General features: G+C 39.6%; 1 protein-coding gene across 1 annotated transcript; it reads right to left on the bottom strand.

The window, feature by feature from the left end:
* Window positions 1-109: 109 nt before the first annotated feature.
* Window positions 110-12,053, bottom strand: mrpl45 (mitochondrial ribosomal protein L45). Its single transcript, XM_034187946.1, has 8 exons — window positions 11,971-12,053; window positions 7,635-7,830; window positions 6,098-6,215; window positions 5,356-5,454; window positions 4,019-4,067; window positions 3,791-3,940; window positions 2,403-2,576; window positions 110-500 (listed from the first exon to the last, which is right to left on the bottom strand). Exons 1-8 carry the CDS (start codon window positions 12,031-12,033, stop codon window positions 402-404), a joined length of 948 nt encoding a protein of 315 aa, XP_034043837.1. The 5' UTR covers window positions 12,034-12,053; the 3' UTR covers window positions 110-401.
* Between the last annotated feature and the right edge of the window lie 761 nt (window positions 12,054-12,814).

Raw genomic sequence — 12,814 nt, 5'->3', positions numbered from 1 at the left:
TCACAGGTTGTATTTTCAAATATTTAGTGAATAAGAGATTTTAAATAAAAATAATAATAAAAAAAATCCACTAAACTCAGCTGTTGTAAAAAAAAAAAGACTGACTTTATTTTTTATATTTACTCAGGAGAAGAGACAGTGTATTTGTCACAGAAATAAACAAAAAGATTTTTGGAAATGCATCAAGTTTTTTCCTTTACATTTATCTCGATGTGAAAAGTGACTCCAGTCACGTGACCCCGGATGTCGGACTGCAGGGAAACAAGTGGCTCCGCTGGCTAAAGGTTTTTTCCAAAGTCACCTGCTGATTGCAGGAATTTTTCCCACACAGAAAAGAATTCACACAAAGCCCCTGCTGGCCCCTAATTGGTGGTTTTAAATCAGACCGGCCACCTAGTGGCCTATTTATGCCACTGCACTGCCTTTGGTTTGGGAACTTCATAGTTGATGGCCTCAAATTCTTCTCCTGGCTGCAGATCCTGACCAGGAATCATAACAGTCTGAAAGAGTGAAACACTTAAGTCAGGATGGTTTCCATGGAAACTGAGGCAGACATGAAGAAAATAATCTCAAATCATTAAAGTTACAGTGTGTAGGATTTGGTGTCCTCTACTGGAGAGGCTGCAGATTGCATAATGCTGTGGCTGGTCCTTATTTTAGTTTGCTTCACACATTTTCGTTTCCTTGGTGACGAAGATCTGTGATCACTTCCCTTCTCTTGTGTTAAGTGATAAACATGATCCGCTACTTCACAACCACGAGACGTCCTAAACACGTTAGCCTGCACGAGCTAACTGGGAAAAGGGGAGCAAACACTGATTCCTCTTGTCTTTTTTCTTCAGTCTTTCATCTGTGCTGCAAAATGCAACAGGAGTAAAGGTGTCCATTTGGGGTACACAGCGGTACAAACATGGTGGCCTCCATTGGGGAGGTGGTTCCCATGTAGATATGAAGGGTTCATTTTAAGCTTATGAAAACACACCAATTCATTATTACAGCTACTCAAGTAATGGACATGTGGTTATGAATGCTATAATCCAGTCATGCTAATCAATGCCCCAAAACCCTACACACTGTAGCTTTAAAATTATGACATCACAAAGCATCTCTAAATGATTATTCAGGTGGGCAGGATATACAGTAGTGTTCAGAATAATAGTAGTGCTATGTGACTAAAAAGATTAATCCAGGTTTTGAGTATATTTCTTATTGTTACATGGGAAACAAGGTACCAGTAGATTCAGTAGATTCTCACAAATCCAACAAGACCAAGCATTCATGATATGCACACTCTTAAGGCTATGAAATTGGGCTATTAGTAAAAAAAAAAAAAGTAGAAAAGGGGGTGTTCACAATAATAGTAGCATCTGCTGTTGACGCTACAAACTCAAAACTATTATGTTCAAACTGCTTTTTTAGCAATCCTGTGAATCACTAAACTAGTATTTAGTTGTATAACCACAGTTTTTCATGATTTCTTCACATTAGCGAGGCATTAATTTTGTTAGTTTGGAACCAAGATTTTGCTGGTTTACTAGGGTCATTATCTTGTTGAAACACCTATTTCAAGGGCATGTCCTCTTCAGCATAAGGTAACATGACCTCCAAGTATTTTGACATATCCAAACTGATCCATGATACCTGGTATGTGATATATAGGCCCAACACCATAGTAGGAGAAACATGCCCATATCATGATGCTTGCACCACCATGCTTCACTGTCTTCACTGTGAACTGTGGCTTGAATTCAGAGTTTGGGGGTCGTCTCACAAACTGTCTGCGGCCCTTGGACCCAAAAAGAACAATTTAACTCTCATGAGCCCACAAAATATTCCTCCATTTCTCTTTAGGCCAGTTGATGTGTTCTTTGGCAAATTGTAACCTCTTCTGCACATGTCTTTTATTTAACAGAGGGACTTTGTGGGGGATTCTTGTAAATAAATTAGCTTCACACAGGCGTCTTCTAACTGTCACAGCACTTACAGGTAACTCCAGACTGTCTTTGATCATCCTGGAGCTGATCAATGGGTGAGCCTTTGCCATTCTGGTTATTCTTCTATCCATTTCACTGACTGAATGTCACACTACTATTATTGTGAACACCCCCTTTTCTACTTTTTTTTTACTAATAGCCCAATTCCACAGCCTTAAGAGTGTGCATATCATGAATGCTTGGTCTTGTTGGATTTGTGAGAATCTACTGAATCTACTGGTACCTTGTTTCCCATGTAACAATAAGAAATATACTCAAAACCTGGATTACTCTTTTTAGTCACATAGCACTACTATTATTCTGAACACTACTGTATGTGTTTATTTGTTTGCAGCTGTTTTGCCTGAATGTGCCACTACAAAAAAAAAAATTAAAGAGAAAGTAAGTCCAGTTTAGATTTGATCTCACCTTAATGATGGGATCCTTGGGCGGGGCCCAGGACGGGACTATTTTTCCATGTAACCTCCAGCAGCCGTAGGGGTTGATGAGGTGGCGTTCCATAACCAGATACTCTAAAACGTCCTTTGGCTGCTCCTCGCTCCCCACCATCAGCCTCCCGAAGCGATCGTAAATGGCCAGAGTCTGCGGCACAACGTTCATTCATTCATCTCATCATATGTCAAAGTGTCACCGAATTTCAACACATTAACCTGACTCACTGGATGGGTTTTTTAAGCATGTGCACAGTTTTGGGACTATGGGTCTGAATTTTCTGGTTGAACACGGTTAAACTTCAGCTTTGATAAAGGGGAATTTCAACTGCAGTTACAAACAATCACTTCAGATTAACACAAAGAACAGAAAGGAAAAGTCAACATTTCCTCAGTAGGAAGTCTAACAGACAAACCCTCAACTTCAGTCTTCAGACCTTCTTCCTTTGGCTGCTCCCATTAACGGGCACCAGCTACCCCTCAGCCTCTGTGGCAGTGAAATCCCTGGGTGGTAGAATTCCTTTTGGCCTATGATCTAGACCTCAAGGTCATCCATCTTCAAAATTGACAGAGGTCTTGACCTGAAACACCTTTCCTGTACGTTTGGTGACCCTAGGCTTCTCTATTCCAGAGCAATCACATGAAAAAGCACATGTTGATGCCACCTGCCCACCTGCCCAGCAGCTGGGCTGTAACGACACACCGCCCGCCCGTTACAGGCTGAGGGGTAAAAATATGTGATAGAAACAATGCTCTGGTTATTTGCAGAGCTAATTTTAACTCCTGTCAGAAGATTTAACATAACCGCTTACTGAAACAACGTGTTACCAGTAACACACTCATCTTCAACTGCTTAGTCCAATCAAGGGTTACGGGGGGCTGGAGCCTATGAGGCGGGGTTCACCCAGGACAGGACACCAGTCTGTCGCAGGGCCACAAACAGACAAACAAACACATTCACACCCACTCGCACACCTACGGACAAATTAAAGATTCCAATCCACCCGCATGTCTTTGGATGTGGGAGGAAACCGGAGCATCCGGAGGAAACCCACACAAACACGGGGAGAACATGCAAACTCCACACAGAAAGGCCACAGGCGGGAATTGAACCCATGACCTTCTCGCTGTGAGGAAACAGTGCTAACCACTAAGCCACTGTGCTGCCGTGTTACCAGTAAGTACCTTATATTTTTTTTTGTTCGGGGGAATAATCTTTAAAAACCAGTGAAAGTGGGAAAAAAGTTCAGTGAGTATTTTACATTTCAATTTGAGTTTTAAACTGAGCTTCAGCTGATAAAACATAATCAAAATATAAAAGGAAAAAAGTGCCCAAGTTTGTGAATGGTGGCGGGTCGGACAAACCTGTCTGGAGTGCATGCGGACCGTGACCTGGCCGTACAGGTTGTCTTTGGAGAGGATGTCAGGACAGCGGGCGTGGACCACCTGGGGCGGCTCCAGGGACTCCACAAAGGTCCAGCGGATGGTCTTGTAGCGAGTCCCCCTCGTCATCTCCTGAACACGGACAGTGACGCTCATCAGAAAAAACATCAGACCAACAACCGAAGAGGCTCGAGACATCGTCTGACTTACAGGGTAACATCGCTCTGTCAGTAACGAGTGAAGCTTCTCTTTGTTGAACCTGAAGAAGAAAATAAAGATTTTTTTGTTTAATCTTCACACGTCATAAAGCCTGATGAGTTCATTAAAAAAATATAAAATATCACAAAACAGTTTGAGGAAAATGACTGAATTAAACCCTTTAAGTTCAGATAAATAAATAAACAAGGTAAGCAAAATTATTCTAATGAAGGACAACAAACCTGATGATTTGTGTTAAATCAACTTATTCCACTTGATGCAACAAATTTCAAACTTACTTGAAATATTTAATGCAAATTTTAAACAAACACTAGTGTATCATTTCTACAACAGCTCATTATAACCAGGAACAACCCCCCCACCCCCCCAAAAACTTCATTATTCATACATTTTTTTTTTAAATTAAATGCTCTTAAATGCTTCAAATTTCTTCTAGATCCTGGATCCAACATATGTTCTAGATCAAAATCTAAACAAAATCTCTAATTTTCTAGGACACTGTCCATCCGCTCACCAAATTTCATCAGCATTCACTCACAACTCTTTGAGTTAGATGTTGCTAAGTGTCAAACATTACTCCGGATCTCCGGCAAAGAATATATTTCGAATCACCTCCAAAATTGAATCACTTATTTCCCAGAACCTTAACTATCAGCTCACCACGTTTCACTGAAAACCGTTGTGTATTTTTTGAGTTAGCTTGCTAACTGTAAAAAACAACCAAACAGACAAACGTCTCTGAAAACATTACTTTCTTGGCAGCGGTACTAAAATTTAATTAAAGCAAAGCTCAAGTAGCAATATTTGGTGGATGTGGCAAAGTTGTACAACAGTTTGTACGTAAGAGAAAATAAAACCGGATTAAGACACAAAAACAAAAATGAGTCTGAATAATAATTAATCATGAAAAAATGATGCTGTGGATATAAAACTTAAATTTTTAAGACCATAAAAGGTATAAACTCAGACTACTATTTCCAATTTCAAATTATCTTGTTTGAAGAATATTGCAAAAAAATAAAATCCAGAATTGTTCAAACATTACATCATTCAGTCACAAATAAATAATTAGTTGTGTTCACGTCATTTTTACTGCTCGATTTATTTGAGTCAACTGAACTTCACAGATTTAACATGACTGATTTCCTCAAACTTTGACTTTGACAAACTGACTTGAACTAAAAATGATTGTTGTCATGGAAACAAACTGATGGACAGCCCCCCCGATGGGAGCCCCAATTTCACTTGTGCAACAAACACTGGAAATAAAGTTAAAAACGGGCCTGGAACAAAAAAAGAAAATGTGCCAGCGACTGCTGTGTTCTTACTGTGACAGAGCGTTGTGAGCCTCGATAAACATTTCTTGAGCTTGATGTGCAAACTCCTTTGTCTTGAAGAGAGGATCGTACTGTTTAATCTTACGAATCCTGTCGGCACAAAACACATCCTGCGTTAAGCACTTTTATTTATTTCAAACTGATTCAGTCAAAATACTGCAAAAAACATTTTCTAAAGGAAAAACTCAAACATCAGAAAACACACAGTGAACTTGTTTAAGGGGATTTTCCTGGTAAACAGGTCACTGCCTGGTTGAGACCTGACCTTTGACCCCAACTTTCACAGGGATAAGTGACCTTTGGCTGACCTTTGACAGGACAATGACAACGGACAATGCAAAGAGTTTTGGTCAAGTGTGGTCCAAAGGGAAAAGTCTAACTCTGTGACTTGACCAAAAAAATCCCTCTGAGGAGAATTCCGGGGGGGTTAAGCTTCATCATATTTCATACGTGTGAAGGCGGAGATCTCACGTGCAAAACGATCCGCATTCGTTTTTGTTGGACAGAGTCGGAATTTGATTAGGAATCCTCTCTGACGACGATGTCGTATTTAGTCCTGCTGTGGACAAATATTCAGATTGTGTACAGAAGTGAACAGCAGAAAAGGTTCCACACTGTTGGAATCTGCTGCTGTCCGCACCACCCTCCAAAAAAAAAAAAAAAAAAACTCCTTTGCAACAGAAAACTCTGCTTTCAGGAAGTGTGTATGTGTGAGTGAAACAGAAGGACTTACGCCAACTGTGAGGCAGCGGTTTGTTGCATCTGCACCATGCGCTGCTTCAGCCCCTCTTTGGACAGCGTGGACAGACGAGCGTCGCCCTCCGGAGGAACGTAGGCCTCAAAGATTCCCGCTGAAGACGGCAGAAACAACAGATTGATCAAACTGCTCAGACAAAAATAAAGCACTTGATAAAAATAAAGTACCTCCTGGTCGAGCGTCTGTTGCCGGGGGTAACAGAAGTACTGAATTTTTCAAAGTGCAAGTCGAGGCAAAGCAGTTAATTAAGTGAGCTTGTTTCCAGAGCAGATGATTACCGGTTCAAGGCCACCCAACGCCTACTATCCATGTAACGTGGAGTTGTGTCAGTAAACTCGCATGGCGTAAAATTTGTGCCAAATCAACAAACCTGGATCTGATGTGGCAACGTCGAGTGAAAAGAAGCTGAATGGACTAACTGTAAGTCATGACAGTGAAGTTTGGGAAGTCCTAAAACACACGTTCATTATGATTAAGAAGAATAAAAAGAGCGATTTCTACAAGTTTCCCAGGAACCAACGCACTAAACAAAAAAGTCCAAGAATAAACTCCAAAGTACACTACAGCAGTGCACAAAAATCCCAAATTACAGAGCAGATTAATAAATAAAATGTGCTCATATTTTTATTGTTTCCGACACATCTCCATTCATCATAACTGGACACAGAATTTAAAATAACCAAGTTAGATTCCTCCGTCTTACCACTGAGCTCTGATGAATTTTCGTCTACTGCACATTTGTTACAAAAGCAAAACAAAACAAAAAGCTACGTTAGCAAAGTGCACTGCAGTCAACGATGACAATGATCACGTTTTTCGTGATTTTTCATGCTGTGATGTGTGAGGCAGCAAACAGTTCCAGTTGCTGCATGTACATGTACCATGTTTTCAGGATTATAAGTCGCACCTGTAAAAAAAAAAAAAGCCTCTTGAAGAGGGAACCCCCCCCCCCCCATGTATAAGTCACACCTTTTTTCTGTGTTAGTAACTCCTTCATTTGGGATGCTTGTGCCCTCGTGTACTTTTCATGACCGGCATTTATTGTTTTTGCTAATGGAGTTTATTTTGTTTAGCAGATTAATTCCTGGAAAATATGGCACTTCATTAATGTGCAATAAACACATTTTAAACTAACAGCAGTGGTCCAAAGTTATTGTAAAACTAGAAATGCTGGAAAATTAAGCAGCTGGTTTGACACACAGGATACATATGTGACATAACTGGATAAGTGGCAAATTGACTAATGACCATCGCTGACAATTTTTGGATCCATCTCAGCACAGGAAGAGCAAAAGGCAAAAATTGAAGCATCCACCATCTCCATGTGGGCAAAGTAGACCAGCTGCTGATACAGTTTAGCAGGGAGCTGATTTGTAGCACTTCAAATATCTTAACATCTCTGTTTAGATGGTACATTCTGTGGTGGTTAATCTTCAAGTCATCTGTGAGGGAAAAAAAGCAAAGCAAAACACTTTCTGATGCACGGGTTGTAAACTGAAGCTCACGTGAGTACCAGTGCAGGAGATGTTGATGGGCCTCTCCATGTACTCCTGCTGGAACACTTTGCCTGCTGCTCGGGCTCTGACTTCCAAGTCTCCTTCAACCTTCCCTTTTGGTTTCAATGAATGAGGAATAAAGGCCCTCTTCTTGGTGCGGACTGGCAGTAAAAGGGGGCGGGGCTGACACACATCCAGAGACACTTCAGTGTTCTGACAGGAGGAGGGCGAAGAAGAGTCACAACAAAAATAAAACCCACTGCAAACTCATTTACATGGGAGTTTAACGTTACAAGGCAGCATTAACCACCCCCCCCTCAAAAAAAAAAAAAAAAAAACCACACAGAGAGGACATGTGGGCATGTCACATATTAAATGAGGGGGTGTGGCTCAGAAGGAGCATTGTTATATGTCACAGAGAGCCAAACTGGGACAATATGAACTATGATAATAGTCTTTCTGATTGTGAGTGTTCTTTATTCTAACTCTGACACTGTCAGAAAAGGCCACACTTTAAAAATAAAAAATGCAGTCATGCAGTTAAATATGACGATTAACTCCGTCATTATTTCAGATGTCAACAAGTTTTAAATTCAGACAGTGGCAGAATGAAGTGAAACTTTAGAAATGGTCTTAAAAATAATGTACCGTAGGAGCCTTTCAATTATTTACTGATTAGTTTTGTGTATTAAGGTGTCTCTAATACTTTGTCCTCTTAATAGGCAGATTACAGCAAAGACAAAACAACAGAAACACGTTAAAAAGACATTTCGTGACATTTTATTTGTGACATCACTCGGCTAGTGTCACTGCTAACATGAGCTAAACTAACCCCCAGCTAGCAAATTTGCGAAACGTAGTGTGGCAGGGGAAGGTTCCACCCTTTTCGCCTCTGATTGGCTAGAAGGTGAGCAACAGTAGAAGTCTGTTTTGAAATGTTATCTGATGCTGGAGCAGGACAGACTGACTGACTGACTGACAGCTGAGGAGAGATAAATGTTTGAAAAGTGGTAAATGTTTTAATCTAAGTGGTAAATATATCTGCAAAATAACTAGAAGGCTGTACTTGGATATCACAGGTGAATAGTTTATCAATGGCTGCCCACCATCACATCTTCAGTAAAGTTACTGTCCTCATAGTGAGCAAACTAACTTTATCTACGCTGACATTTCTGCTCGACCTCCACATGGCTGCTTGCAGCTATATATGTTTTTTTAAATATTTGTTTTTGGCTGCTCCTGCACCTTAATTTGAGTATGTGCACGATCCTAGATTAAATAAGATACAAGTTTATCAGTAGAAACAGTGTAAACAGTCATTTCTATATTGCAGTTATCACATTTCATGTCAACACATAAATGCAAGTGTCTGTTTTTCTTTGTTTCTTTTTGATATTAGAATTCTACAATCTAGTAATAAACTGTTACAAACTGGTTCCATTATACAAGTTCAGGCCTCATTTCCCTTATAGACTGTTGGTTTCTTCCTGAATGATGCCTTGAAAACGTTTCTGGTGACCCAGTGTATCTTACTACCAGTCACCTCCTTATTACTTCACATCATGAACCCATTTAATCCCACATCTTTACCAGACATGAAAATATGTAAATCATGTGCCATTAGTACTCTTTGAAATTATCAATTGTTATTTTTTTTTTAATTTTCATGGAAAAGCAGGTGAAAAGGTCGGTCACAATAGTGTTCAGTGGGATAATGTATTATCAGGGTTTTTCATGGACAACTGACACATTTCTCTGTGTCGTCCTCAGTATTTTAACATATTTCAGCCAGAGATGTTTTGATTACTTTGTCCTTGACCAGTTCTACATATTTACTTCAAAATATTAAACATTCCCCCTCCCACTAACTGGGTGGACCTAACATACGACGATGGGCGAATGGTGGATGAGGTGTGTGTGTGGCGTGTGTGTAATAAATATATAAAATGCAGTATGTTTGGTCCATTGGGGTGAAGGTGAGACAGTGGTAGTGCTGTAAAGTGTGTAAATATTGGGCTATTCTGACATGTTCGGCCCACTGGGGTGGGGTATGTTTCTGATTTTGATTTGAATGTGTTGAATTGAGCTGGGACAAAGTCATAGTAACATTTCTGAGTGAGATATGTTCGTATTTTGATGACTGCACAGAGAAAAGTGTAAATTCTGGAAAACTTGCCAGTCTTGGTGACATGCTTATTTTAACGAACCTTCCTAAAGGTTTTGTTTGAGAGCTTTGGTGGAACAATTTGATTCTGTCTGTGCCACTATAATGTAAACAGCTCTGGTCATGTGACAAATTGCACTACGCACTTGATATTGCAAGTACTTCATTCAAACCCTTCCATGTCTCCATTTTTGCTCTACATGTACTGATGATTGATTCAGTAACATTTTTTAAAGCCTTAAAAGTGTCCATTTTTTCCTGTCACAATTGTGACTGATGGGTTGAAATGGGTTAAGATTGGAGGGGATGGGTTATCACACTGACATTTATCACACTGTTACGACTGAGATAGATCGATGGATAAACAAGACAGAGGTTCTTCTAACCAAAGTCTGGTTTTTCCCCCCAAATTAAGTGAAACCTCCTGTGGAAAAATATGTTTTTGTTCACCACGTAAAAATAACAAAGCTATATGATCTCTTTTTCAACGTGAAATTGCTGTGAAACCTGATGTCATTTCCTACTGGAGTCAATTTGCTTGTAATGTTAATTGGGAAAAAAATAGGCATTACCTCATAAATATTTCATAACAAACAAAACTAAAGAAATCTATTTCAAAATTGTTCACAAATTCTACCCTGCAAAGCATTTCTTGAGCAGATTTAAAAAAGATATAGATACATATTGTTCATTTTGTTCTTCTCTCCCAGAAACTGTACCACATATTTTGTGGCATTGCTCATTTACCAAGAACCTTTGGAAGGACATCACCCATTTCATAACAACCCACTTTTATAAAAACTATAGAATGTTTTATGAACATATTATTTTCTGTTTTTTTTTTGCAAAAGACAATACAATAGAAAATGAAGTTTATATTATTAATCTACTCGTTGATGACCTTCGACTGCAGAGCCCAGCACAAGGATAATCTTGTTGTTAAGTTTGCAGACGATATAGCAGTGATCGGGCTCATTAGCCAAGAGGATGAGACAGCGTACAGACGAGAAGTGGAGAACCTGACACAGTGGTGTGGAGACAACAACCTCATCCTCAACACCCAGAAGACCCTTTACATCAACGGAGCAGCGGTGGAGATGGTCTCCTCCAACAGGTATCTTGGAGTCCACCTCTCCAACACTCTCACCTGGCACACCAACACCAAGAAAGCCCACCACCGTCTCTATTTTTTGAGGAAATTGGGAAGGGCTGGACTGAACACTGAGGTCCTCAGGGCCTTCTACAGCTGTGGAGTGGAGAGTGTCCTGCCCTGCTGCCTCCCTGTGTGGTATGGTGGCTGCACGGTGGCAGAGAAGAAAGCGCTGCAGCGGGTGGTGAAGTCTGCGCAGAGGACCATCGGATGCAGCTTACCACCCACTGGGGACATCTACATCTCCAAATGTCGAGACAAAGTCACCTGCATCCTCAGAGACTCCACCCACCCTGTGCACAGTCTGTTCACACCCCTTCCCTCTGGAAGGAGGTTGTGCAGCATCCGGGCAAAAACGTCCAGACTTAAAAAACAGCTTCTACCCGAATGCTGTCAGACTGTTGAACAGTTCAACATCCACCACCAAACTGTGAACATTGCACTACATGCACATTGTCACCTTCTTAATACTCTAACACTTTTGTTCTGCCTGTAAGAGTCGAGTGACAATAAAAGTGAGTCTGAGTCTTATTATGGCAAAATTTTACATACACAAATGTAAATTCTCAAAAAAAAAAAACATATTTTATAAGGAATTTGAAATTTCTATGAACAGTATTGAACCCTGTACAAATACAAAGGCTGTAAAAACATTATCAGCATGGACACACTGTATGAACTGTACCTAGTCATTTTATTTATTTTTATTATTGTTACCCCCTGGCAAATTTTTTGTTCAGTTATGTAAATGCACTGTACGTGTTGTGCAACTTTTCAATCAATTAAAAAAAACAAAACAAAAAAAAAAACAGCAGTTCCTGAAGGTAAGTGACGTTTTACCAAATCAAATAGCCAATCATGGTAGACACCTTCTAGCCAATCAGAGGCGTAAATGGGTGGACCCTTCTCCTACCACGCTCCGTTTCGTAAATTCGCCCCCGGATAACACAGAACAAGAGCCAATATTTACACTCCAGAAACGTTTAAGAAGCCTGAAACATCTACTTTATATTTTATAAGATAAAACTTTGAAGCAAACCTTCAAATTGCTGCAAACGGCTCGATTAAAAACCTCCGCCGCCCTTCTCACGAACATCGCCATAGTTAACGTTTCTTCTTCGGCTCCGGCTTTCACGCGAAGATTAAGTGGCTACCGCCATCTCCTGGCGGGAGTGGAGATAGCGCCAGGTAAAATAAATTCTGTTATTCGGATGGTTTTACATTTTAGGCCTAAATAAAGCGGATAAATCCTTGTGATTCTCAAAATTATTTTAGGATTTTAAGAGTCCTATTACAGAAAAAAGTACAACTGTATTCCAGTATAGTAATCAAGCTGAATTCATGCTGTTTGAATAAAATGAAAATTCACTGATACTACAGGTATTTAAAAGTATAACCATTATAAAGTCATCAGTTTGACAGAAAATTTTAACATTAATGAAATATTCATTGAGAAAACAAAATCTATAGAATATAATTGTATGCATTATTTAAATGTAGTTAGACCAATTCAAGGTGAGCGCATTTAATTCTGGTTCCGAATGCTTATCTAATTTTAAACCCTTTAAATTCATTTTTAAAGCAGATGGTTTGTAAACAGTTTAAGTTGACTGTTGAGGATTGAAGTGGCCAATATTTTTTATTTATTTTATAAGTCAACAGTTTAAATCCAGCCTACGAAAAAATAAAAATCCAGTGGCAAATACAGAATATGTGGAATAAATCAAAGCTGAGTTTTGAATCACAGCCACAGAAACCCCTCAACCCTTTTTTTTTTTTTTGACGGAAGAGAAAACCTGCTGCAGGTTCTACGCAGTTCTCTCAGTCTGAATGTAATTAGACTTAAATTAAAGATAACTGCATTCTTTATTTGTTTACATTAG

This window comes from Thalassophryne amazonica, chromosome 15, assembly GCF_902500255.1.
Source record: "Thalassophryne amazonica chromosome 15, fThaAma1.1, whole genome shotgun sequence".
Classification (NCBI taxonomy): domain Eukaryota; kingdom Metazoa; phylum Chordata; class Actinopteri; order Batrachoidiformes; family Batrachoididae; genus Thalassophryne; species Thalassophryne amazonica.
The sequence above is the reverse complement of the archived record's forward strand: the minus strand, read 5'-3'. Positions and strand labels throughout refer to the sequence as shown.

What these genes read in the sequence shown, in the direction of transcription:
- mrpl45 (XM_034187946.1), bottom strand. Translation starts at nt 12,033, where the DNA reads ATGGCGATGTTCGTGAGAAGGGCGGCGGAGGTTTTTAATCGAGCCGTT. An exon ending in CCGTTTGCAGCAATTTGAAG is followed by an intron (nt 7,831 to 11,970) that starts GTTTGCTTCAAA and finishes TCCTCCTGTCAG; the next exon opens with AACACTGAAGTGTCTCTGGA. An exon ending in GCTCACAACGCTCTGTCACA is followed by an intron (nt 4,068 to 5,355) that starts GTAAGAACACAG and finishes TTTCTTCTTCAG; the next exon opens with GTTCAACAAAGAGAAGCTTC.